We start from the raw sequence: 26,572 nt of genomic DNA, 5'->3' as shown, positions 1-26,572 counted from the left end.
AAGGCACTCAACCGGCCATCGCAACCCCGGCAAGGCATATAAATATAAATAAATAACGACTAACCCTTGAAGTTGCGGGTTCGAGTCCCGCTTCGGGCCGATTTCTTTTCCTCCAGTTCCAAATTATTAAAATTATTTATTTAATTTAATTATAATTATTAAGTTTAGTAAGAGATGGCGCCTAACGCCAAGCTCTAGTGCCAAATTGTCTTATTAATTATTTATTTATTATAGCCAACTCTAGCCCGATAATTCGGCTCTTGTGGATGTATAGCTTTGTAACGGGTTAGTCGTTATTTATTTATGTCCATACTTATTTTATTCACACCAAATAATGTTTCTGCTTATTGTTTAGTGCTAGAGATAGGCCTATTATTATTATTATAACTTTCAGCATGCCCAAAAATTTTGGTCAGGATTCGCTCCTGCTTACAGATCTCATAAGTAATGCCATTACAAATTTCTTACTGCACAATAACTTTTAGGACACCCTACAAATTTCATATATCTTTGTTGTTTATGTATTAATTAATGATAAAATACTCCAAATTTTATATTAATTTTATTTTTTTGATTTGTTGGACATTCTTCAACTAAATCTTAAAATAATTAAAAGAAGCAATTTAAAATATTTGGCTGAAAGATGTTTAACTTATCAATTATTAATGGAAAGACTTAATAATTTACATAATTAATCTCCTTAGTTTTTCAAACAACAAATATAAAAATATATTAAATATGCCATACCTGCTGTGCCATTTTCAGTAACATTTCCTGTATAAATAGCATACGGAAAAAAAGGTGCATTGTCATTTATATCTTTTAAGTTTACTAACACATCAGCATAACCAACAAGACCATTTCCTCCTTCATCATCTGCAAATACTGTGAATCTCCATTGAGATCTGCCATGAGGAAGATCACGATCTAATGGTTTCAGTACATAAATTTCACCAGTGGTACTATTAATAGCAAATTTACTATTTGCCATTTCTTGATCAACACCTTGACCAGTTAAAAAATATACTATATCAGAATGTCTATCCCTATCTCCATCAGTTGCAGTTACCTATAAGAACATTCAAATTTTAATAATTATTTAAAATGAAATAAAAATTTTAACATAGTAATAAAATGTTATAGTTTATTATGAAAATAACACATTTAACTAATTATTAATGATTTTTATTATAAATAATTAAGCACATAATAAATTAAAATGTGTTCATGCTCATGCAATAAAGCACAAATTTGTTTTCTCAAATACTCTTAATATGTAATATTTAAAATATTACCTGAGTTATAAAATTTTCCAAAATAAACATCAGTAATAGAAGAAACTGAAGATAAAGGATTGTGTTACAGAAAGATACAGAAATTGGTTTGAATTCAAAGCCAATTTCCAATTTTAATTTATCTGATTAAAATAAAAATGTTATAATTACATTGTGAAAATAGAAGAAGTTATTAATTTGATTTTCAATTCAAACAACAATATATGTCAAAATTATACAGTAAGATTCAAAACCTAAATTTCTTTTGAATAACAAAAATCTTGGCCTTTGTAGATAATTTTGATATATTTCAAAATCCATTAAAATTTTTCAGTTATATATTTATCTATCACCAGTTTTAGGTTTGGATCAACTAATATAATAGAATTACACACAAAGTTTGTCATCTATTAGATTCCTTTTAGTAACTACTTGAGGCTGTCTTGATAAATATTACTCACATCTCTTAGAATGTTTGTATCCCTTGACAGATGCATTAAAAATAATTTAATATTAAGCATACAAATATAAATAACAACTTCTTGAAATAAAAATTTTAATATCTTTTAAACAGAATAAAATAATTATTTTCTCTAACCTTCCCTCTAATCAAATTTCAAGTTTAATTCTTCATTAATTTATAAATTAAACATGTAATATCTTAATAAAAAAATTTTTTGTCAATTTGTCAAAAATGTATTACCCAACTTATATTATGCATTAATAATAGGAATAGCTGTCAAAAGTTGATACATATATAGTGTAACTTAAACAGCAAAATCTACAGTCATGTTTATAAAATCTTACTGTTAGAATTGCAAAAAGCAGTTTAATATATATGTGTATTCTTGGCTTAACTATAAAATTTTGAAACTACAATCTTAAAAATATTTTAATATTTATTCCTTTTTTTACACTTGTAATATTTAATGAAGTTTGAAGACATATCAAGAAAAAACTAAAAAGATTTAAGTCTTTTTGACAGATTTTTAATGTTATTAATCCAAGACAAGAAGAACTTACATACTAATATTCTTCATATCATTACTAATTAATGTTCTATGTGATAATTCTTCAAATGCTTACATTACTTACTATTTTTGAAATTAGAATACAGGTATTACATATAGTATTTATTATTTTGAATAATGCAATATTTTATTGAATTATAATAATTCTGTAAGATTAAATATGTTAATATAAGCCAAAAAATAAAAAAATAAAACTATAAAATAAAATTTTATTTTTAAACATTTTTTGGCAGATAATTAGAAAATGAAATGAAATTTTCCAGTTTGTCAGTACAGATAATGAACAAGATTACTTCCAATGTTGACAAAGAAAAGAAAATAATGATAAATCTGATTATTATTATTATTATTTGAAAAGTTAAAGAGAAAATTTATGACATTCTTCCTTTAAGACAGATCACTTCAACTTTACAGTTGAAATATACATTGCAGAATGTTCTAAGTAATGCTGGCAATAAAACCATGGTAAAGTATGGATTCAGCCAAAGATGAAAATTGGTTTTAAACAGGCAATGAATCAGCATCACTATTTTGGTATTATTTTGTTTACTTGCATTTTCTGACTTTTAGGTGGCAGTAAAATATGCTTGGATTTAATAAAATTCCACATAACTGATACACTATAAGAAAAGTTCTGTATAATATTACAATTTGTACACTGCATCAATTTACCATCCTTGACTTTTTTGAAGTAATGCAACATATCAATCATGCTTAAATTTAAAAATTAAAATTAATGTGAAAGCCAGCAGAGATTATCTTAAAATGATAAAGTTTACAAAAAAACCAATTTCAAAAATTTCCAGTTTTTTCCAAGACTAGTTTTAACTTATTATGCTAGGTATACTTCAACTACATTAAGAACAATAATTAATAATAATAATTGTTTTGTTATATTCAGTGTTCTATATGCTAGCTGTACTTCTGGTTTTATTATTATTTTCTATCATTTCTATATTATAAATTATTTTTACTTCCTATTTTCTGAATATATCTAACATTTTTCATTTAAAGCATAAATTATAGTAATTTTGTGCAAAAATATTGTCTGAAGAAGCTGTAAAATTACTAACAAATAATATATCTTTCTTTGATTTAAATACTTATACCTTTATCATGTTTTATATGAAGTTCCTTAGCATCAACTTTACCTTATGTATTAAAATAAAATAATTGACATATATAAGGTGCTTATTTTCCTTTGAAAAAATCAAGCAATGTACTATTTACAAGTATTTATTATTATTTCTTTTTGACAAGACTATGGTCTTGTTTATAAAATCATACTGCCAGTTAATGTTACCAGCTTAGAGGTATGAAGGAGTACATGTCAAGAGTTGATATTTGGCATTAGGTGACCAAATCATTTGCGCATAAAAAAAAATCCAGAATTGTAGGTAGTCAGGGGACCGAGAACAGAGTCAAAATAAAATACAAAATGGCAACCCTCTTCTACAAACAGGCAAAACAGGCACCTCACCCCACCGAAGTCAGGTGGGGAGAGTACCACCTACAGTCATTCTAAGAAGTGAACTCTGATCTTAAGACTGAACACATAGTATCTTTTATGTTAAAGAAAATTTGTAATCTAATTTTGTAAATTTGGGAGTGCTTCAAATATGATGTTAAAACAGGGTTATATGTTGTTACAAGCAGGTTTTTTTTAACATTATCTAGTATAGTAAAATCGTGGAACTGATAAAAATTTGACATGTAGGGCAGTGGGTGCCACCGCGTGACCTTCACCCTATGACCTCACTTTGCTCCTAAACTCTAAACTCTAACGAGGAGAGGCATCTTTTTATTTCATTTAGTTAACTTTTTGATTTGACAGCTGTGCCAATGTTGGATTTATATTATATCTCGACACTATTGTAAATATCGCGTAGCTGATCCAAATTAAGTAAATTATCAGTTTCTCAGTTAATTTTTACTGCCAGAACAAAAGATGCAGAACACATGATTGAGGTCAACAGACAAGGTAGGATGTAACCCAGTATTGTTTGTGCAAAATAAAAAAATAATTTTGGACAATACAATAGCCATGATTATTTTTTTCAAAAATGGGAAATTTTCATTAAGCTTCGACAAAAAATTCAACCCTGGCCATTACGCAACGAAAAGAAATTTCGACATTGGATAGGTTAATTTCACCGAAAATGCATCATGGATGACCTCGTGGTCATGGCCGGCAAAGTTTGAACGATTGCGCTCAAAACCAGCAATACCAAAGAAGATTGGAGAATGAAAATGAGATACAACTTGAGTGTCAAAGTGATCCCGCTTAGTAGCGAGTCTCTGAGACATAGTCTTGTCCCAAATATGGCTTTGCCATTTTACTTGTTTAGTTTTTAAAGTGTTTTAGATTTGAATGTTAAATTGAAGCAGAGACAACAATGTTTGTAAAATTTTGTTTTGAGAGTTTAAACTACACCATAAAATAAGACAAGTAACTCAAAACATTAACCAAGCATAACACTGATAATGAACACAGTGAAATGTTCATTTGAAAACTTAAATAGGAAGCAGATTTAAACCAAGAGACTAGATAACCTATTTTTCAATCATGATAATGATAATCTGCTACCACCATATGGAAAGTAATAGACGAAACTGATCAAAGAAAAATTAAATTTATTCAAGAGTTTCCAAGCAACTAGACAAAATAAAAAGCTTGACAAATGGGTTCATTATGAATTGAATGAATAATAATAAATTTACATGCTCTTTGTTTGCCATAGAAACAAAAACAGGGGTCACACTGATAATGCCAAAAAATTACCACTTTGCAATAAAACCTTCATCCACTTATTTCTACAATCAAAGTGAAATTGAATCACAAAGAACACTTCATAAAAAACAGCAGAATATCAAACTCATGTGCAATTGGTTTCCTGTGCACCATATACCTAGTGTTGGCATGATGCAGTAAGTTCAGACAGGATAGTACGAAGTGACATTGAGAACCGAAGGCAGTTTTTGTGCAATGCAGCCCAGCATTTCCAGAGTGTGGATTTTTTATTGAATGACAGAAAATTTGGAGAATTTCTTAGGATAACCTGTTTTTCACTTTGATTTTTTTTTCAGTAGACCAACCATAAAAATTTTGGCATGCTAGAACATCTAAAATAGTGTTTAAACAGGTAGTCAAATGTGTTATTCAGAATTATTCACTAAAAAATGATTCAAAAATGATTCCAATTTCTAAGTGACAGCTTAACACATTACTTTTGCTTTCCAAAAATTCCAAACTGATAAGGCTCCCAGCACTTGCATTAATTAAGTAAAACAGGTGGCAATAAATAATTTGTAGTAGTAAAGATTTTAAAAACTGGCAAAATGGTTAGCAATTTTTTAAAATTTTCCAGAGCAATCCCTGCAAAAGTGATCAATTTCTTAATCAAATTACTGAGCAACAAAAATATATTTTTTATTGTTGTAAAAAATGATCAGTACAATTGCTTGACAGATAAAGTATTGAAATGCACTAAAGTCTTATCTTTCTTTCAAGAAAGATCACTATTGTTTAATGCAAATGTTAAATTTTCCAGAACTAAGTCAAATTATCAAGGCAGGAAAATACTTTAAAAAATAGTGTAACTAGATTTTGTTTAAGTAACTCAATTAAATAATCAGAAAAGTTAATATGAAAAAAATTCAAGACATTTTTTAAAAACACTTTACATACTACTTATTCTGGATAAATTTATTTTTCGTTTGCATTCTTATTATCAAGTTTTAAAATAAGAAAGGAAGATGATTTGGTTTCAACACCATATTGAAATTTATAATAAAGAATTTGTAAAAATATTTATTTATTTATTATAATTTTGAAATTTTATAAATACTATACTGTGAGATTTAAAAAATAACTTTAACAGAGTATAATATACAAATAAAAGCTATAGTTAAAATAGCTTCATATCCTTAACTATTTACACTTTACTTATCTACATTTTTAATTTATTCTATTTAATTATTATTAAACTAATTAAAAATTTGTATTTGTAGCAAAAGAAAATATAAGTAATATTTTGTCTTAATTGATTTAATCAATTTTAATATTTTATAATTCTTATATATCAACTAAATTAAAGTATTATAGATGATTTCTAAATACAATATTTTTATACCTTTAAAATCTTTTTTGGTAAACCTTGAGAATCTTCTTCAAAAATTTCTGTTTCATATGTAGATTGATCAAATTTTGGAGGCAAGTCGTTGATATCTTTAACTCTTATGATTACTCTAGTGTTGTTTTCATATAGAGTATCTGAGGCCACAAGTGTAAGGTTATACTAGGAAAAAATAAAACATACATGCAAATAACATGCCAATAAGTAAAATACTTTAAAAAAATAAATAATAAAGTTAACATAGCATGCAGATGCATTAAGGGAAACAAACAATAGGAATTACAGCCAACAAAAATATCTTCATCTACTAATTGTAAAAAGAAACAAAATTTTCATAAATTGTAGATTAAAGGTCAAATATGACCTGTAGAACACGCTTGGGAAGATTCCTGTCATCTTCTTCAGTTATCTGTGTCTCATAAGTGGGACGATCAAACAAAGGTGGATTATCATTCACATCTTTCACATGGATAACCACAGTTGTGTGGTTTTCATTAAGATTATCAGAGGCAACCAAGCGAAGTTTGTACTACAATAGAAAATATCACATTTGATAAAGAAGTGACAGAATGAGAATTAATAGGAATAGAAAAACCAGAAAATCTGAATAACAAAGTTTTATAATTATTAATTCTGAGCATTTCAAGATAAAAATATCTGTAAAAAATTTAGATAATTTTCTAAATCCTTTAAAACAGAAAACATTTTGAATAGTTCAATTGATAAAAAAAAGAAAAAATAAATTATTTAAAATAGTAAAATTTTTCTAACAACATATCTAAAAACCAGAACAACTCTCAATATAATATTTTAAAAAAACAAGTTTTTAGAATAGCTAACTTTTAAAAAATTTCTGTAAATTGAATGATATTTTATGTTTTTTAGTCTACTTTTAATTTTTTGTTTAAAATTTTAAATATTTAAAAATGATATAATTTTATAATCTATTCTTAATCATGATAACAAAATAGCTTCCATTAATAATATATTTTTCAATAAACTTAACACTAAACCATTAACATGAAATTTTCCATTGTTGATATGAATATGGTGTTACAAGTAACTTCACAAAATATACCAATATTTTATGCATAGAATACATTAAAAAAATTGTTATTGCTTATTAAACATTTTCTTATGCAATAAAACAATTTTTGCAAACTGGTTTGCAAATATTGAAGCAACATTTACTGAAGACTGTTACATACATTGTATAACAGAAAACATTGTTTTTTCTGGCAGTCAAAATTTGTTCATTAAAAACAGAAGTGTTTTCAACCTACTTTTATCTGTTATACAAAAAAGTTTGGAAATGGAATATCAGTTATGAAACTAACAAAATCAATACAATACCCCTTAAATTATAACAGAACAACTATTCCAGCAAAATTGATTTGCCATACAGACTAATAAAATAAAGAACTTACTGGAATTAGTAAAATAAAATGAAAACAACACATTTCACAAATTTCCAGCAACAAATTTAATCATATAAAATGTTTTCAACTGATTTGATCAGCCTTCTTCGATTAATCTTCAGTTAAAAGAATGAACTAATAAATTCAAATTTACAAAAGCAAGAGATTTCTCTTGCTTTTGTAAATTTGAATTTATTAGTTCATTCTTTTTATTTTTTGTTTGATTAACTGAAGAAAGCTGATCAAATCAGTTGAAAACGTTTTTATACGATTAAATTTGTTGCTGGAAATTTGTGAAAAGTGTTGTTTTCATTTTATGTTATCATACAGACTAATGTTTTTAGATGTGTTCAATGTCCTTCAAGTCTTTACAGTTCAAATTCCAAAAACAAAATATATTAACAGACATTTGAGTTCCAAATTTTTAAATCTTGATTTTTGTAGACTATTTTTAAATTTCAAGATTCAAAAATTTGGAACTCAAATGTCAGTTTCTATAATTTGAACTGTAAAGGCTTGAAGGAACATGTCTAAAAATGTTTGACTGTGTGGGAAATAAATTTTGCTGGACTTTAAGGTGTAATAGTTATTCTATTAATGAAATCTAACTTAAAATTTAAAATATAATAGAAAATACAGAAAGCACAAAAAACAAACAAAAAAAACCAATATTGGTTGAGAAATAAAAATGAATTTTGACTTCCAAAAAATAAAATGTTTTCTGTTTTATAATGTGGCACCAGTTTTCTCAGGATTCATTGGCATACTATATTTGATATATCTGATCTTAGTTTTCTTATTTAATTTCTTGTCACAAACACCACAATTGGTCTGCTTTTTTAATTTAATTTTTCCAAATGATTTTTGCTGCTCTAGTTTCCTTCTTTCTTCTATTCAGTATTGTTCTATCAATTCAAATATGTAGTTCCTTCAGAAGAATTTAAAATTCAGTCTATAATCTGAACTTGAAGATAAATGTTACTTGTTAAGAAAGTTGTGCACTTTTTTTCTTTCCATATCAAAGTGTGTCATTGAATTGGTTGATTGGTGGTTTGGGGTGTATTGTACAAAGACTTCACAATTTCTTCTTTTTGGTTTTTCATTGGGTCATTGAATTGGCATGAATCTGATCCAACATCTCCAAAACATCTCAGTGCCATCTGAAAATTTTCTTGTTGCAGAATGTTACAAATTAATTGGTTAGAAGTATTGATCTGGCTTTTTGTCAAGTTATAAAAATGTATCATCATTGGTTTTCTATTCCTTTAAATGTATTGTATGGAATGAATGAAAGTTTTCTTGTCACTAGAATAAAACTCTTATAACATAAAAATGTTTATTTCGGCTTGAAAAGATAGTAGTAGTATTCCTCTTAATTTTTGAGTTAAAGCAATAGTTAAGTTTATACAGATGCTCCACAAATTGAGGTTGCATTCTGATAATCCCATAATAAATCAAAAAAGAATGTGATTTGATAAATAATGGTTTGAATATTTTGTAACTGATATATTAATACATGATAATAAATCCCATATAAATATTCTAATACTGGTTCCACAGAGTTTTCAAAATTAAAAATTCAGATTTCTAAATTATGTAATATAATTCACAAACTAGGAGAGATGACAACTCTAGGCTGAGTAGACACTGCCATCATCTGTCATCAGAAGAAAGTGTTGTTTAGCATACTGCTAGCCCAAATCAAAATTCAAAGTTTGATTACTACTGAATGTGCATCGCTATCAGAGCATTGTGAACTTGAAACATCTTATTCTAAATCCTCATAAAATTGCTCTTGGATGATTACATAGGACTGCTATTATAAAAATAATCAGAAAAAATAAATTTGTTTCCTTTTTTTAAATTTTCAATTATATTTTCTTATTCACTTTAGTAATAAAAGTTAACTACTTTTACTAAAGACATTATTCCAGACTAAAGAAAATTAAGAAAATACATTAAATTTTGCAAATTTTGCATTTTGGTTTTTTTTTTTTTTTGGGCAATTAACAGAAATAGCTATTTTTTTCTGTTATTAACACTTTATGGTAAATTTTATTCCCCTCTAAATTGTTTTAATGGTTTATCCACTTTTTCCCTGAATCTCCTTTCCCCACATTTTCAATTCTTCAAAAATTGTGTCTATATAGTATTTTAAAAAATTTTATTGGAATATTTTCTCTCAAAGACCAATCATACAAAAATGGATTTTTTCCCACCAGCTCAAAGTCTTTGTTGCAAGTTGCTATACTTTTAAACAAAAAATGCTTTCTATCAGCTTTTGGGTCAATGATACCTATCCAAAAGCATCAGTATTGGTTAAAAAGTAGGAATGAGCTATTCATTCAGTTCTGCAATTTTGACATCCATAAATGGGTCACTGTTAAGCAATAGTGTATATGGGTCCATTTTTCTGGACAAAATTGTGCTGTGAAGTGTAAAATTAATCCTGTAAAGAAAACTAGCTTTTACAGTACTATAGTTCTACAAGAAAAACATTTCACTTAATCATCCATATTTAAAATTAGAATCAAATCCACGTCTCGTGCAAGAGAGTTCTTGCATGAGACGTGGATTCGATTCTAATTTTAAATATTCATGTTCTATTTTGTTCTACATTCCGTTGCTTGTTTTTTTGTATTGCCTAGGAAGAACTATTATTGTTTGAAAATGTTTGCGATATATTTATCTGTTGTATCACCCACACCGGTAACAGGTTCCAGGTACGTGATTAATGTTTATTATTATACTTATATGTATAATATTACATATAATAACTTATATGTAATATTATACAAGCTATTCATATTACTACTCTTAAGTCTATTATACAGAATGATCCTAACTAGAGAGTAGTTGTTTAGGACTTTATAGAAAGAACTATTGTGCAAGTCTCAACCAGATTTGGTATCCAAACTGCCCTGAGTATAGATATTAAATCTGGTTGAGATTTGATTAATACAGTTTTGATTTACATTAAAAAAATTTTACTTCAAAATTCAGCTACTAGGACAAAATTTGGCATTGCTGTCCCTTCAATGTGCATATTATACATGTTTTCTGAAAAATTTCTGGAGTTAAGAAATAGAGTGCAATAATTTTATTTCAATTACAAATGTGATTATAGATGTGGAACATGGAATTAATGATTACATCAAAGATATGGCTTTGTGTGCCTTGTTTCCATACTCTAAAAACTAAATTCACTTTTCTTCATTTTCCTAAAATTCCCAATAGTCAGAAGACCTTTTCATAAACTTAAGTGCCAAAATTCCTTAAGTGCTGAACTGACATACTGATATTGTTGTTTCATTAATTGAAGAGTATAACAAGTAATACACAATCAGGCAATCATTCAAAGAATGTTTTGTGACTTCTTTTATATTTCAAATTTGTTAGAAAACACAATATGCATATTAAGATGCTACCAATACCAACTTTTGCCATAGCAGCTAAAGTTTCAAGTAAAATTTTTTCTCAAATCAAAACATGCTCAGGACAGTATTATACAAAACTTGGTTGAGATTTGCTCAATACTTCTTTTTACAGAGAACTCTGAATGTCTATGCTTTAAATGGTAAACATCAACATCCAAACAACACCGGGGTGAAGTCAACAACATACCTTGAACCTGCTTCCAGTGTGAGTTGCAAGCAGGATAAAGTACATCACAAATATTTTTAAACAGATTAAATTTCTTCCTCAGGTGATACACAGAATATCTGATGGAACACAGAATAAATAGAATACAAAGATTTGAATATTAGATGGAATCTGTTTTGTAAAATCGTCCTGTTGGACATGCACATTCATGTGGGTAGCAGCTGTTCGCATTTAAGGATTGGTGTCCATCAGGGCCTGCCATGCAACCGACAAATTCAACTCTTCCTTGTGACTGATGAAAGTGGCAGTGAGGCTAGATTTATATATGGAAATGGTTTCACCCCAAGCTGTTGGATGTTGACGTTTACCATTTAGCTATGCTGGCTAATAGATACCATAGAATGCTGTCTATGCTTTAATTAATATCATCTTGTGTATAAATCTTATAAGACTTAAGAGTGGTCTTGGGAACCATATCTTAATATTAACATTATTTTTTTGTGTTTGACTTAGAACAAACCCAACAGAACAGAACTCTGTTTTAAGTTCTTGTTCCTGGATTCTTGTCACATGCTGTGGACTACCACTACAAGTAATCAAACTATTTTCCACTAATTTTAGCAAAATAATTCAGTAAAAGAATTTGTTTAGATTTTATTTTATCCACACTAAAGTATCAATATAAATCTTAACTGCTATAAATAAGATCATATTTTAACATTATTTGTATACAAGATTAATTATTTAATGACAATTTCTTTAATTTTATCTCACATTTTTCTTTAATCATTTTCCAATTCTCAGATCTTAATTTATTTCAAATACCATGTTTTTTTTTTTTTTTGCTTCTAAGGCCTTAATTTCAATGGCTGCTCTTTTCTTTTAAGCAACCTTGCATTCCTTTCCTGATTGTTGCTTTAATTTTCTTTCCTGCTGCTCATGATATCATGTAATATCTACCTGTAGATAACCACCTGTGACACTAAAAGCATCATATACTGTTTGCAATGCTACAACAGATTGTTCTTATAGATATTTCACCAAATACTCTTTATCAGTACTGAAACCAGTTTATTCAATGACATTTTCATTGAGGAATAAAAATATTCTTTACAAAAATAAACAGATTGATAATTCTTGTTGTTCATTAAACTGTGACACAGTTTATCAAGTCAGAATGTAGACTTAAATGACTTCATCACATTTGTGACATGTGACAGGTTACAAAACTGCTGAAATCTGATTTTACTTTGTCAGAAATAACTCCTCTAACTTGATTTCAATCAATGAAAACTTCCAAGTGCCACTCCTAGACACTTCATACAAATAAAAGTTGAATGTAGTAACACATTTGAGGAAAAAAAGAGCTAATTCCCTTAGTAAGGTTTTGAAAACAGGGCTCTTTTTAGAATCTTTGCAGTCATTTCTTGAAAGAAAATCTGACATTCACTTAATAAATACAGTTTATGATGTGACTTACACTTCCTCAAAAAAGCTTTTACAGCAAATCCAAGATTTTTTTCATAAACAGACATGAAATTCTTTCTATACCTGATATCAACAACAGATAACTTTTATGCATTTTCACACTGATGTAAAGTCTTTTGTTTTATGAATCTTTCCAGGATATTCTGCAGAAGGATGCTTAAGTCTTCAAGCAAGTTAATGGATTGTTTTGTTGAAACTTTAACAAGAATGACTCAATGTCAGAAGCTATAGACACAAAGAATTGGGTCTATAACTTTGAATACTAACTTAATCATAGGATAACTGCTAGTAGAGAGTTCAATTTTTACCCTTTAACATGCTTTTTTAATTTAGAAAGTATAGCTAAAGCTTTCTCTGCAGCTTTTTGATCTCAACCCATCTAACAAGATTGAACTTCACTGAAATATCTGTGCTAATTGTAATTCATTTGATAATCCATTCATCTAGCAAGACCACCATTAAAAATTATAGAGGCCATAGAGAATGTGTTCTGAAGGATCCATGAATTATGTTGAGTGCATATGAACTAAAAATTCACTAATCTGCACAATTATATCATGTTATAAAAAAATAAAGATTGAATGGATGCAATTTATTTTAATGAGAATTTTATAAAGTTTATTACATTAGCATGTTATAAATCATTAGACAATATTTAAAATAAAAACTGCTCCTACATTTTAACAATATTAAAATTTCATTAATTTTAGTATAAAGTATTAAATGAAATATGATTTCAAATTTCAAATGAAATTAAGTAAAAATTTGTAAAATATAATTACAGAATTCTAATAAAAACTATATAAAACAAACTATTAAAATAAGCCCAAAAGTTTTGTTTAGAAGTTTAGTAAATATCAATAAACAAGCAACAATATGAAGACAAAACCAAAAAATTATATTTATTATTCAAAGACAAGAAAAAAATTATTTTAAGATAAAAGAATAGCTGCTTACATGAAAACTCTATATTCTACCTATTATGTATATTTATTTAACTATTCAAAGTGAAAAAATGACATAAATTATAAAAGTCAGTGACAAAAATTCAACTAGCACATATTATAAGTAGAAACTGTTCAATAACTGGAAACTAAAACAGAAAGCTAATCCAATATGTTTCCTTTGTGAAGCCATATGAAAAGTAGTATTAATTAACTATTGATTTGCATGTTAGCAGAGATCATTAAAAGCTGATCAATAATGAAACTCCATTTGTTGTGATCCTGCAAGATTTAATATTCAAGGTAAATAGTGTGGTGGTTACAATGGTATGGATATATTTATGACTTGTTAGTACCAAACAGCAGCAAGGAAACCACTCCTGGTACAAAATATCATGGGGAAAACATGTTAATGAATGGAGGTATATCCTTTAAATGAATAAACAGGCTTTTCCAAACAAAAAAATCTCATTGGATTTGAAAATATCAAAAATCAACTGTTTGTTGTATCTTCAGAACTATATACAGACCAAAAGCCTCTGTCAAAACAAAGCCAAAGGTAAAAAATGTGTTTTCAACAAAAAAAAAACTGTCAAGTGTTTTGCATTACATTAGAAAAATTAGTAGTAAGTTGATTGAGGGATTATAAAGGAGTAAAGAATAATTTACATCTGAAAGTATTGTTGGTTGAAAATGTTCATTTTTATTAAATCAATATGATATTGCTGGATTTTTTGGTTTGGTGAGTGGTTTAAATATAAATTAATATCAACCCAGTTCTTAGTTGTTACTACAAATACTTTAAATAAAACATTTCTGAACACAGAGTTAGAAGATACATTAAGTAAAATAACTTTTGGTTATTCTATGTTCAGAGGAAATGTCACTTGGCCAAGTTATAAAAAAAAATCAGCTTAGATGGTCAAGATACCATCTCCAGTGAACAGCAGCTTAATGGAAATGATTCTATGGTATGACAATTTGACCTTCCAGATTTACCATATATTTCCGCGGATAAGATGACCTTCAGATAAGACGAGGTATAAATTTTCGCCAAAGTTTTATAGTTTTAGCATATATCTGTCCTATAAGATGACCCCCAAACCATCAATGACCTATGAATTTAGTTTAGATCAGCGATCATCTTCTGGATAATAATACTGTATAGCATATATGGAATTATGTCCTATTCTGTAATTTTTTGAATGAACAAATTTTGTTTTCCGCCTTGCTATTGTTGCAAGCATTCACACTGATTTGGGCATTCAGGTAATGACCTCGACTATTCACAAAAACATCCTATGGGTTATTCTATTTTGTGGACATGCCCTATTCTCTACTAGTAAATAATTATGGTTTGTCCGTTTTTTATAATGGTTTTAATTTATATAAATTTCAATCTAATTTTTTTGTATCTGTCCTATAAGATGACCCCGGATTTTCAGGGTCTTTTTTTATGATTCAACTATCGTCTTAGCCGCGGAAATATACAATAATTTAGAAATATTGGCAACAAGTGATTCAAACAAGTACGGAAACAAACAATACATTGTTGTCATGTTGAGTCCAAATGCCAACATTGTTAATAGTATTGGAATGTATTTCTGCTCATGGTGTTGGTAAACTTCAATTTCTGTGATGGAACAATCAAAGCCTAAGATTATATCTATATTTAGACAGCAGCTACTTCTTTCTAAAAAGCTGCTGTTCTGAAATTGTCTATCCCTATTCCAGCAAGATAACACTAAATTTCAAACAGAGATAGCAAATACTGTACCTAGCTTTGCCAGAATCAAATAAAGGTATTGCCATGGCCAGAACAAAGCTTAAATCTCTCATCTGTAGAGAATGTTTGGAAAATTCTGAAGAGAAAGGTGGTGAGATGATGACCAAGAAGTCTGGACTAGTTAAAAACAGTATTATCTAAAGAATGGGAAAAACTGGGCTCTAAAAAGCTCACAGAACTCAGATTCCATGCCAAGATGTATAAAAATGTTATTTGTTTTTTGGTGATATTACGAAGTAGTAATCTACCAAGTGATCTATTGTCATTGATCACTGTTGGAATTCTAAGTAACAATTAACTTGTAGGCAATAACACATGGATGAAAATGTCACCACACTTTTTACATTATTTAAATGTTATTTAAAATATCCTAATGTAATTACTTTTTTTATGTAAATTTTTTGCAAAAGTTTTGCAAATAAAACACATAGTTGAATTTCTTTGTCACTGACCTGTACTTAAAATCATTCATTTATATTATATAATTGTTTGTTAATATAAGTTAAGGCCTATAGAAAAGTAGACATATAATACCAAGCTGAACAATTCTTTTATTAAAAGAACTAGATAATAAATTTATTGGATTAAACTAGAAGAAGTGAAACTTATGCAAATGTGATATTATCCTAAAAAGTTCTTTTGCATGCCATAGTAAATAATCATTTATTATTATACTTGTATTTTATCATCTTTTTTTTAATGGAGAAAAAGAAAATACATGAAAGAACTCTTAAAAGAAATCTATCTATACAACCAATAAATAATATTTCTGAATTGTTTTACATGAAAAAACATTTAATCTTAATAAAGTTTGGACTCTTTTTTGACTCTTTTTTTTTTTTTTTTTAAATCTTCAAATTACTTTACAGTTTTAGTAGGAATGGGATCAAACACGTCCCAACAATCTACAGTTTCATTTAATATGAAACTCTATACCCTCCCATATACAGTAGAGCATTGTTTATCCAAAAGCCGATCAACTGAAACGTCAGTTAATCAAAAGCATTCCAGTCTGACCGTGTCGTGCTGAATCAAATGTTTTTGATACTAGATTAACTTCTAAAGTATAATTTTTTTTGTTTTTATATTTTTCAATATATTTATTTTGTTTGTACAAAATAAAGAAATAATTTTTAATGATACAATAGTCACGATTATTATTATAAAAATTTTCGTTAAACTTAAAATCGACGAAAAATTCAATGCAAAGCGACACGCAATGGAGAAAAATTTCAACGTGGGATATGTGAATATATTTTTTTGTACATAATCAGTTATCCAAAAAATAAGTTATCCGAACAACCCCAGTCCCCAATTTGATGTTATTTGATATTAATTCAATGTTTTATTCATAGGTGTTCTCTCATTTTCTAAGGGTATATTCTTTGTGTCAAAATCTTTTAAATGTTTAATAATAGTTTACCTCCCTTATTCATGGTTTCATCAACTGCAATTTCAGTTATCTACAGCTTGATTTATATTAAATAAAAAAAACAGCAAAAATTAGAAATTCTTGAATTTCACATACACTCACTTGCCTTGATTAAATAATATAGAAACATTGAATTACTGTGTATCAAGATTATACTGTGGGTGCTAAAATGACAATACATAATGGCATATTCAATCACCCTATTCAAAAGCATAAACTCCAGCAAAGAATCCTTTACTTACACAAATGCTTTCATCCACATTCTATTGGACGACATCAAGGCTGTAAAATTTTCCAATTCTACAGCCTGAATGTCCAACAGGGGGCAAAACTCTGCTACCTTGAACTGCTTGAAATTTACAAGGCAGCATTGTATAAGAAGGCAATCAACTTTAAAAATGACAACACATTCCTCAACCATGGAAATTTTTCTTCCACCACCCATAAACTATGGATTTTTATGGTAATTGTTTCCTCCAATCAGCAACAGACCAGATTGGAAATGTCTTCAATCAGCAAACAACAACACGGATTCAAATATTCAAACCTTGAGGCTCTATTTTCCAATTTCTACTGCCCGATGATATCCAATGGAATGTGGACAAAAACATTTGCATAAGTAAAGAATTTTTTGCTGGAGTTTAGGCTTTTAAATAGGGTGATTGAATATAATATATCCAGCATTTAGCTGTCATCTATTACATAATGCCATAACTAAATATATAGAGGATTACTTAGTTTTTAAAAACAGAATTTTTTAGAATCAATCTCATTAACATTTTAATAATTGCATAAATTTTTCTAGTGATATAGTTAAAGTATTTTCTGTTTTATTCTATTATTTCAATAAAATATTTTTAAATAATTTAATATCTCTAAAGTGATATATTCATGTATTAATTTAATTAGGCACTTGATATATAAAATATAATCCTAAAATTACAATATAAAGAAATTTACCATTTTGCGAGTTTCATAATCAAGTGGACCAGCCACATAAATAGCACCTGTTTCATTTCTTACAGCAAAAGCTCCACCTATATTTCCTTGAGTAATCTCATAACGTATTCTTGATGCTAAACAGAAATCAAGTTGTATTAGATTTATTTATTTTATCACTACCTGTTTTAAATTAGTCATTTGCTTTATAAATAATTCAATATGAGGCATAATTTTAAGTTTTGTCAATTTATAAATCAATATTTTTGGATGGAATATATAAATTATAACTGTACAGCTACATTTTAAAATAATGGAATATTATAATTATGAAAGCACATTCGTTATTTCATGTATTAACACTATACAGTAATCCCTCCATTTATGCAAGTAATTTATTCCATGCATGTGTATAAATGAAAACCATGTAAATGGAGCTATGGAAAGCTGTTTAAAATAGGAATCTGTTCCATATTCTCAAACAGAGTATTTTACTTTTAGTGGAGTAGAAAAGTTTTAACTGATGTATTTCTTAAATATACATCTATTAAAAGAGGTTATTTATTTAGGAATAAAACTTTTCAATATGACTAACATTTATTTCCATAAAATTGATTATTTAAAATTAAAATATTTTTAACCACAATAAAATAAATTTGCATAAATAGAGGAATTACTTGTATTAATAAAAGGACTCAAGGATATGATAAAGAAAACAAATAATTGAACTTTATTTTAGTACTTTTAAGATAAAAATGAAGTTTATTATTCCTCTAGATCTTGTAAATAGCATTTCAAATTTGTGTAGACATTTCAAAATAATGGCCTTATTCTTCACATTTCAAAATAATAGAGAATAATAACAACAATAATAAAAAATAATGTTTTTATAGTGTAGACTAGCAGTTTTCCATCAGAATTATTATTAACAGGAAAAAAAAGTTGAATAATTTGGATAACAGTTAGGACATATCAGATTCTTAGCAAGCAGCAGGTGGCTGAATAAATTTAAGATGAGGCACAAAGTTTTCAATAAAATCTGTGGTGAAAGTGCAGAAGTATGAGAGGAAAATTGTAAAAAGTTAGAAAGTTTAGAAGGTTACCATAAATTTTACAGAACTATAGTCCAGATGATGCTGTCAATGCACACATACACAGGCTTATTTTATCTATCTACCAGACAAAACAATCACATTTACAGTTGATTCATGTCACAGAGGCAAAAATCAAACTTTCTTTTGGATGTAAACAAGACAAGTAATGGAAAGAAACTACCATTCTTGTTAATTAGAAAATCTTTAAAGCCTTGATGTTTTTACAATGCCAAGGTGTTAACTATATAACATGCAACAAATAAGAAAGCATGGTTGACTTCATAGCTTTTTTCTAACTGGCCAAAAAAGTTAAACATCCACAACTGCTGAAAACAGAAAAATTAATCTTTTCACCAAGAATTGCAGTGTACTTTTGATAATGATTTCAACTGTAAAAGTATAAAACTATAACAGTTCAATTTTTATCACCAAATACAATTCTTACATCAGGAAATCATTCTAAAAGTTTAAATTTCAACACAAAGCTAACTGAACAAAAGATATTACATGTTATTAAAAATGATTCACAGGGTTTTGGAGCAAACCTAGTAGATTCAATACAAATGATTAACAAAGCATGGAATGAAATTCCATAAAAAACCATTGCAAATTGCTTTACAAAAATCAGGCTTTGGTCAAAAAGCTTTTGATACTTCAAATAAACTGGAATTTTTTCAGAATCAATTAACTATATTAGAAATGACTGAGCCAGTCTCATTACAGCAATGAATAATTAAAAGTGTCATTCAAATATTTTGTCAATGTTAACAATGGCCTAGCTGTCTGCAGACACTATTTCAGCTATGATGATGTCTTCAGATTAAAGAACCAACCAAGTGCAGGAAACAAGTAATGACAATGGAAAAAAATAAAGAAATGCTGTCAAAATAAATATCCTGTTCTCCCTAAATGTAGGGAAGCCAGAAAATCTCTCAAGTTTCTAGCAGCTTAAAAGGCTCTCTAGAAACTAAATCATTCATAAAAAACAAGATGTTTTGAGATAGTCAACCACACTGAAAACATTGTTCAGTAAGAAGCAATGAACTCTCAACAAACTCATATAAACTTTTTTTCGTTATAGTGTTAATGTTTTGCTATTTTGTTCACACATGTATCTAAAACACAATAAAATATAATGTATTTAAGTCTAACTATATTGTTTGTATTGTGGTATTTACAATCTCATTAAAATAATGGTAGTTTCCATAGCTCAAAGTTTTTCTGTCCTTTCCATCCCTTCCATTTAGTAAAGTAGATTCTTGATAATTCAAAGATTTATATTTTGATTATTATTTATTAACAAAAGCAGTCATTCATAAAAAATTTTGTAGAACAAATAATCTAAATAATCTAATCAACCTGTGTCCTGTCAGGTTCTAATATGGTCCCCATGGCAACATAACTATTTCCCTGTTTTCCGCCTCATACCATTATGCAACCCTAATTAAGCTGACAATGAATGTTCATCTACTAGTCATGACAAAGAATATTCAAACTAAATTCAACCAGTAAAAAGATGAAAATGAACTATATATTACTAGTTTGCATATTATTAGCATATATATTATTTTAGTGCCAAGTACACGACAGTTTGGTATCCAGCAAGCTTAAAGCCTGCAACTCCATAAGAAAAATGCATGTGGCCTGCTGGAAGCCTATGAACTTACAGCATGCTTCCAGAAAAAGTTAATCAACACAGATCTAAATTTCTTTATTAGTTTTAAATATTAACCTACAGACAATTAATTGGTTTAATAAAATCTAATATATAATTATATTACATTTTATTAAACCAATTAATTATTAAATTTCTGTGAACAATGGCTAAAAGACTTAAAATAATAATATAATTTATTAACATTTGAAAATTTAAGTATAACATGTTAAACTTGTGACTTAACTGTTTTTAATTTTAATTGATATCTGATTAAAAAATAATAATCTACATACAGTAATAACAGGTAATAAAACACTTCTAAAAAATGCAAAATGTTGGCCTTTACAGGAACATGTATAATCATTACAACTTGAGTGAACTACTATTAAATTTGACACTATGCCATTATATATATAATACCAAATTCAATAGTGCATTCAAAAATGCTTTGATATTATATATGATTCTTTTTCAGATTAAAATATATATTATATAATTTGAAAAACAATTATCTATGATATTTGATTTTAATCATTTTTTAAATTATTTTAAAAAACTAATAATATTCAATTAAACAGGATTAGTAAACAATGAATCAATAATAATTAAATACCTTATATAAGTTTTGAAAATAATGATTTCTATAAATAAATAGTAATTATCTAAAACATCTTACATTCATCTTTATCTTTAGCAGTAACTGTAATTACAGTATGTTGAATGTCTTCATCTTCATTTACTTCTGCTTCATAAAGGCCTTGATCAAAGTAAGGTGGATTGTCGTTTTTGTCTCCAATTCCAATACGAATATATTTTGTAACTAAAATTAAAATTTATATTTTAGTAAAACAAATTTGTTAAAATTTTTATTTGACACACAAAAATTCAAATGAAAGTATTTATACTATAGGAAAATTAAATTTTTTTAATTGAACAAAAAAGAACATTTCAACATCTTTCCAATCCTCTTAACTAAGCAAGAACTCTAAATAGCAACTTATATTCATATAAAAGAAAAGAAGATAAATTCTAATAACCTAAATTCAAATGAAATGTGATTTTAAAGCTGAGAATTTTTATTTTTAAAAATATTTTTCAAAAAAATATTAAATATAATGTGTGAGCTGTGGCTTAATGTTATTTTGAATAATAATAAAAATCATGAACAATAAACAGAAAAGATTAAGTCCATGGTTTAGCAGACAAGTACTGTACAGTAGTAATAATTATTTCTTATTTCTACACAATGCAATTAGTGTTTTGCATAAAATATAAATGTATAATTATCATTTCTGAAAATGTGGTTACAGTCCACAAAGGAAAATATGCTAAACCACAGAAAAATTAAAACTTAATATATGAATATGAAAAAGTGGCAAATGTCTAATTAAAGTAAATTTGATGTATTTAAAAATTACTTATTAGTATTTAAATGGCATATTATACAACCATCTTAAATATGGCAATATGCTAACTGTAATGAAAATTCTTTTTCATACATGAAATAGACCCAGGAAAGATTACCAAACTACTGATTCCTAGAGGAAAGAATTTGGAAAATGCTGACATATAACTATGGAAGATAGAAGTTAAAGAGCATCAGGCAAATGAATTTACAAAAGTTACTGACATTATAGTTACTGTATTGATACACTGGGATCTAGAATCAACTTTTTCTCTACCTCAAGTTTAAATTTAATGCTTTTAATTACAATTCAAATCTAAGACATAATAGTAATGATTTTTAGTTACTAGTTACTACTTCTACTAGTTTACTAGAAGTTTTAATCATAATTGTTAGTATTAGTTGTCATAATCATAATCCTTTGCAAATAGCATTAAAGATGCTAAAAATCACAAATTATGTTATATTTCATTGCCTACAAACTGAATACATATGCACTTATAGAGATCAGATGTTTTCTTATTTAACTTTAATCCTATAAGAAATATTTTTATTGTTATTTGTATTATATTTATTTTTATATATTTATACTGAAATTATATTGATTATACTGATATTTATTACTTGAAGCCTGGTAGTTTAACACGATTACAAAAATGCCTCATTTTTGAAAAAAGTAATTCAAAACTTTTAGTTCTTCTTAAGTCAACTATTCTCCAGATTATTCTTTTGGATATATCTAAAGCAAAACACTTACTTTTACTAAAAATCTTATTACAAGGTTTATTCATAATTGTGTTATAACATTTACCCAAAATACTTTAAAAAATAAAATACTCCTGAATGATATTAAACAAGTTGTTGAATATCTGTTTCAGAAGCTATTTCACAGACTAGTCCTTTCAATTCAGTCATCAGTTGCTATTTGCTTTCTATCAGCAATGCAATATACTATTATATTGACTATGAACACAATATAGTGCTTACAATGATCACTTGGCTTTTCTTCTCCCTGTTATTTAGTTGACTAAATAACAGGGAGAAGAAAAGCCAAGTGATCGTCGTAAGCACTATATTGTGTTCATAGTCAACAAGAATCAAGCGCAACACGGTTTCAAGTCATTAATACTATTATATGTTAACATTATTATACATATATATTTTATTAAGTAATGATTATTACCAATAAAATAATTTGAACAAGAATTTTGAAATATACTTTGTCTAATTCTGTTTCATTGTAATTGTCAGTAAATTCATTTCTACAGAGCTAATCCCAGTACTCGGGCAACTTAGGTTATTGCCTGAGTGACAATTTAAAAAGGCTGCACATTGTTAAAATTTCAAAAGAAAATCATTTTTATGAATTTTTCTTATTGATTATTTTAAATTATAAATGTTTTGTTGATTTTAAAATCAAAAATTAAATTGATCTTTTGATGGGTGAGATTCTGATGGTACAAGACAGCATTAAGAAAATTAGCCTGAGGGCAGCACATCTGATTGAGATGGTCCTATATTTCTGTTTTTACTTCAAGCAAATAATGAGAAATAATTTTTTAACCATAAAAATTCAATTTATTTGAACAAAATTAGAAAGACGGAAATTATAACTAACATTCAAATTATCATCAGCACATTCTACAGCTGAATTTAAAATTAAATATTGATAAATCCAATTATTTTTCAATGGAAATGTATATTATGTATGATTTAAAAATATTAAATTTTCAAAATTATACCAAAAGAAAATTAGCAAAAAATAAAAAGTAAATAATTATACATATATAAAATTTTGTAAAGATATTATTATTATTATGTTTAAAATTGAATAATAAAATGCCTCGTCAAATCATTTACCAACATACCGTGTGAAATGTAAATGTTGTATGAATAAACTAATTTTTTAAAAGTTAAGGGTATTAAAATAACGACTAAGTTTATTTATTATTATATTTATATTATTATTAAATGAATAAAAATTCGTTTGCAAAAACAATACAACAAAAACTTGATTAAATATAAACTTAATTTCAGTTTGATCCAATAATAAATCTAATTGTCAATTAAGGAAAAGCAAATACAAGTAAAACTGAATTTAAATATATTGTACAATAAGCACCAAACATGCAATATTTTGCATTTATAATATCAAAATAAATTGAATAAAATTCCATTTTTTTAATGTGAAAAACATATTAAAATATAAAAATAATAATTTTATGAAATAACTGCTATAAAGAGTAAAAATCAACTAAATCAACTTCTTAAGCTTTTCAAATTATAATGAAATTCAAATAGTATATACAGATAACAATACATGTTATTAGTTTCTTATGTTATTAGTTTTGTGTTAGTCTAGTAGTTACTTAAAGATGGTAACTTAAAAGTTAAAATAATATATTAATTAATGAATATAATGGAATGCAACTTTATCCTATACAAAATCCTACATATTTTAACATAATGTAATTTTATCAATTAAGAAAGCGATTTTTAATTGCTGTAATCAGTACTATAACAAATACATATTTTTTATTATTCAGACACTTGTTAATTTTTTTTTATTACTTCAAAATAATTCTTTGTAGAAACAAATCAAATTACTCATTGGATTTTAATATTACAAATTAGTTTTTATACAAACTTCAGTTTTTTGTTAGAAAAATATATTTTTAAACAAAGATAAAATTAAATTAAATCGTTTAAGTATTTTATTTATAATAATAATTATGAATAAAGTTTAAAATTTTGTAAAAATTTAAAATTAATTAGCTACTGTACAAAAATAATTCTATTCCAAAGCAAGTTATGTAAAAAATTGAATAATATATAAAATAAAATTAGGAGAAAAATTTTATAAATACACAGAAGTATATAAAAGAAAAATGACAAAACTATAATTATTTGAATAAATATTAAAATTCGCAAGTATAAAATATACTGGAAAAATAAACAATTTAATTGATAAGATACAGAATACTTAAATATATCAGTTATATGAGAAAGAAAAACGAAAATAACACAGTATTGCTATGTTCAGAAATTCGATATATTATGAGAACGAAACAAATCTCTTTACCTAGATAAGTACTCGCACCCGTCAATACAAATAAGACCTTCAAAGCATCTAGCATTGGTCGTAACTAACAGCACATGTTGCACGTCACACGTGGAAGAGAAACACAGCGGCTCACAGGTAAACGTTAACCGAATACATTCGTTGATGTTTCTGTCATCGGAGAACATTTTCAGCACATACGGCGCCCTCTCGGTCAAGAGATGCGATCGATTTGACCCAGCATCATCACTAAAGGATGTTTCATCGCCTTCCTCAAACTTTTCCGTAAAATATTCGTATTGATCACAAATTAACAAGAAAAAAGACGACTAACAATTTCTTATTAGATTAAATACAAATCTATACAGCTACAAAATAAGGAATTTAGTTAAAACATGATAAAACTGTCGGATGCATCCGAACTCTATCAAGAAAGAAAAACAGTTAAAAATAGATCGATAGCAAAGTTTACCCGGCCTGTTGGTGACATTTCACGTTTCTGACTGTAACTGTAGATCGGTAAAATGGGACATCCGTTCGATACAAGTGTCAAATGTATTCATAGCACGTTACAGCTATGTAATCTTTCAAGTTAGTTGTGATAGAAGATAATCATAAAGCATATTTACTGATTAACAATCGTATGCAAATATTTTAATTTAATCCTCACAAAACAGCATTTTCCGAAAATATAATCTCTTGAAACTTTATACTTATGGCTTTAAGGATTCAATGACGATATAAAAAATGAGATAGTTTTCTTTTAAAAAATTCTGTATCTAACAATTCAAGTAAAGGAGAAAATTTACTCGATAAGAAAGACTCGGTTTCAATTTGATCAGTTAAGCTACATTTTCAAATATTTTACTTTAATGGTCTTAGATATCGATATTTCTCCTCTAGATTTTATGTTAGAAAACCGTTAATCCGAACGCAAACCTAAACGATAATCCAACAAGGAAAAACTAAACTGAAAAAACAGTGTCATTAAGAGTACCGAACAGTTTCAGGAAATGAACACTTTCAATAGAAGTTAAGTTGAAGACAGCTGCCGTCATTGCAAAAAACAGTTAAGCTTTTTCTTATTCTGAAATCCTGAGAGAGAGATGCCCGATCAGAAAACCTGCATCATTTACTGGAAGGAGCTCGAGAATTCATTTGCGTTGACGGAAAATGGGAAAAGCTTAAGTTGGGAATTCTGGCTGCTGTCGAGAAATTTCTAGTAGAGAAACAATCAATTTTTGGACGGAAGAGATCGTAGTTGGCGAACTTTCTATCTTATAAATTATAATCAGAATCGTTTA

The 26,572-nt window shown here is 27.3% G+C and overlaps 1 protein-coding gene across 4 annotated transcripts in view; it reads right to left on the bottom strand.

Annotated features, from left to right (window-relative positions):
* Positions 1-26,572, bottom strand: part of LOC136988209 (neural-cadherin-like) — a 173,265-nt gene that overhangs the window by 25,476 nt on the left and 121,217 nt on the right. For 2 of the 4 annotated variants that reach the window (XM_067286049.1, XM_067286047.1), the window contains exons 15-18: positions 21,479-21,622; positions 18,073-18,188; positions 6,806-6,970; positions 748-1,069 (exon numbers count right to left, since the gene is read on the bottom strand). In XM_067286049.1, coding sequence (XP_067142150.1) covers positions 748-1,069; positions 6,806-6,970; positions 18,073-18,188; positions 21,479-21,622 — 747 coding nt within the window. Of the gene's footprint in view, positions 1-747; positions 1,070-6,438; positions 6,604-6,805; positions 6,971-18,072; positions 18,189-21,478; positions 21,623-26,572 lie in introns of all 4 variants that reach the window. The other 2 variants (XM_067286048.1, XM_067286046.1) reach the window with 1 other exon arrangement.

The sequence above is a fragment of the Centruroides vittatus genome, unplaced genomic scaffold (assembly GCF_030686945.1).
Source record: "Centruroides vittatus isolate TY-2023 unplaced genomic scaffold, ASM3068694v2 scaffold_324, whole genome shotgun sequence".
In the NCBI taxonomy this organism is placed as follows: domain Eukaryota; kingdom Metazoa; phylum Arthropoda; class Arachnida; order Scorpiones; family Buthidae; genus Centruroides; species Centruroides vittatus.
Note: the sequence above shows the minus strand (reverse complement) of the source record. Positions and strands in the feature narration are given on the sequence as shown.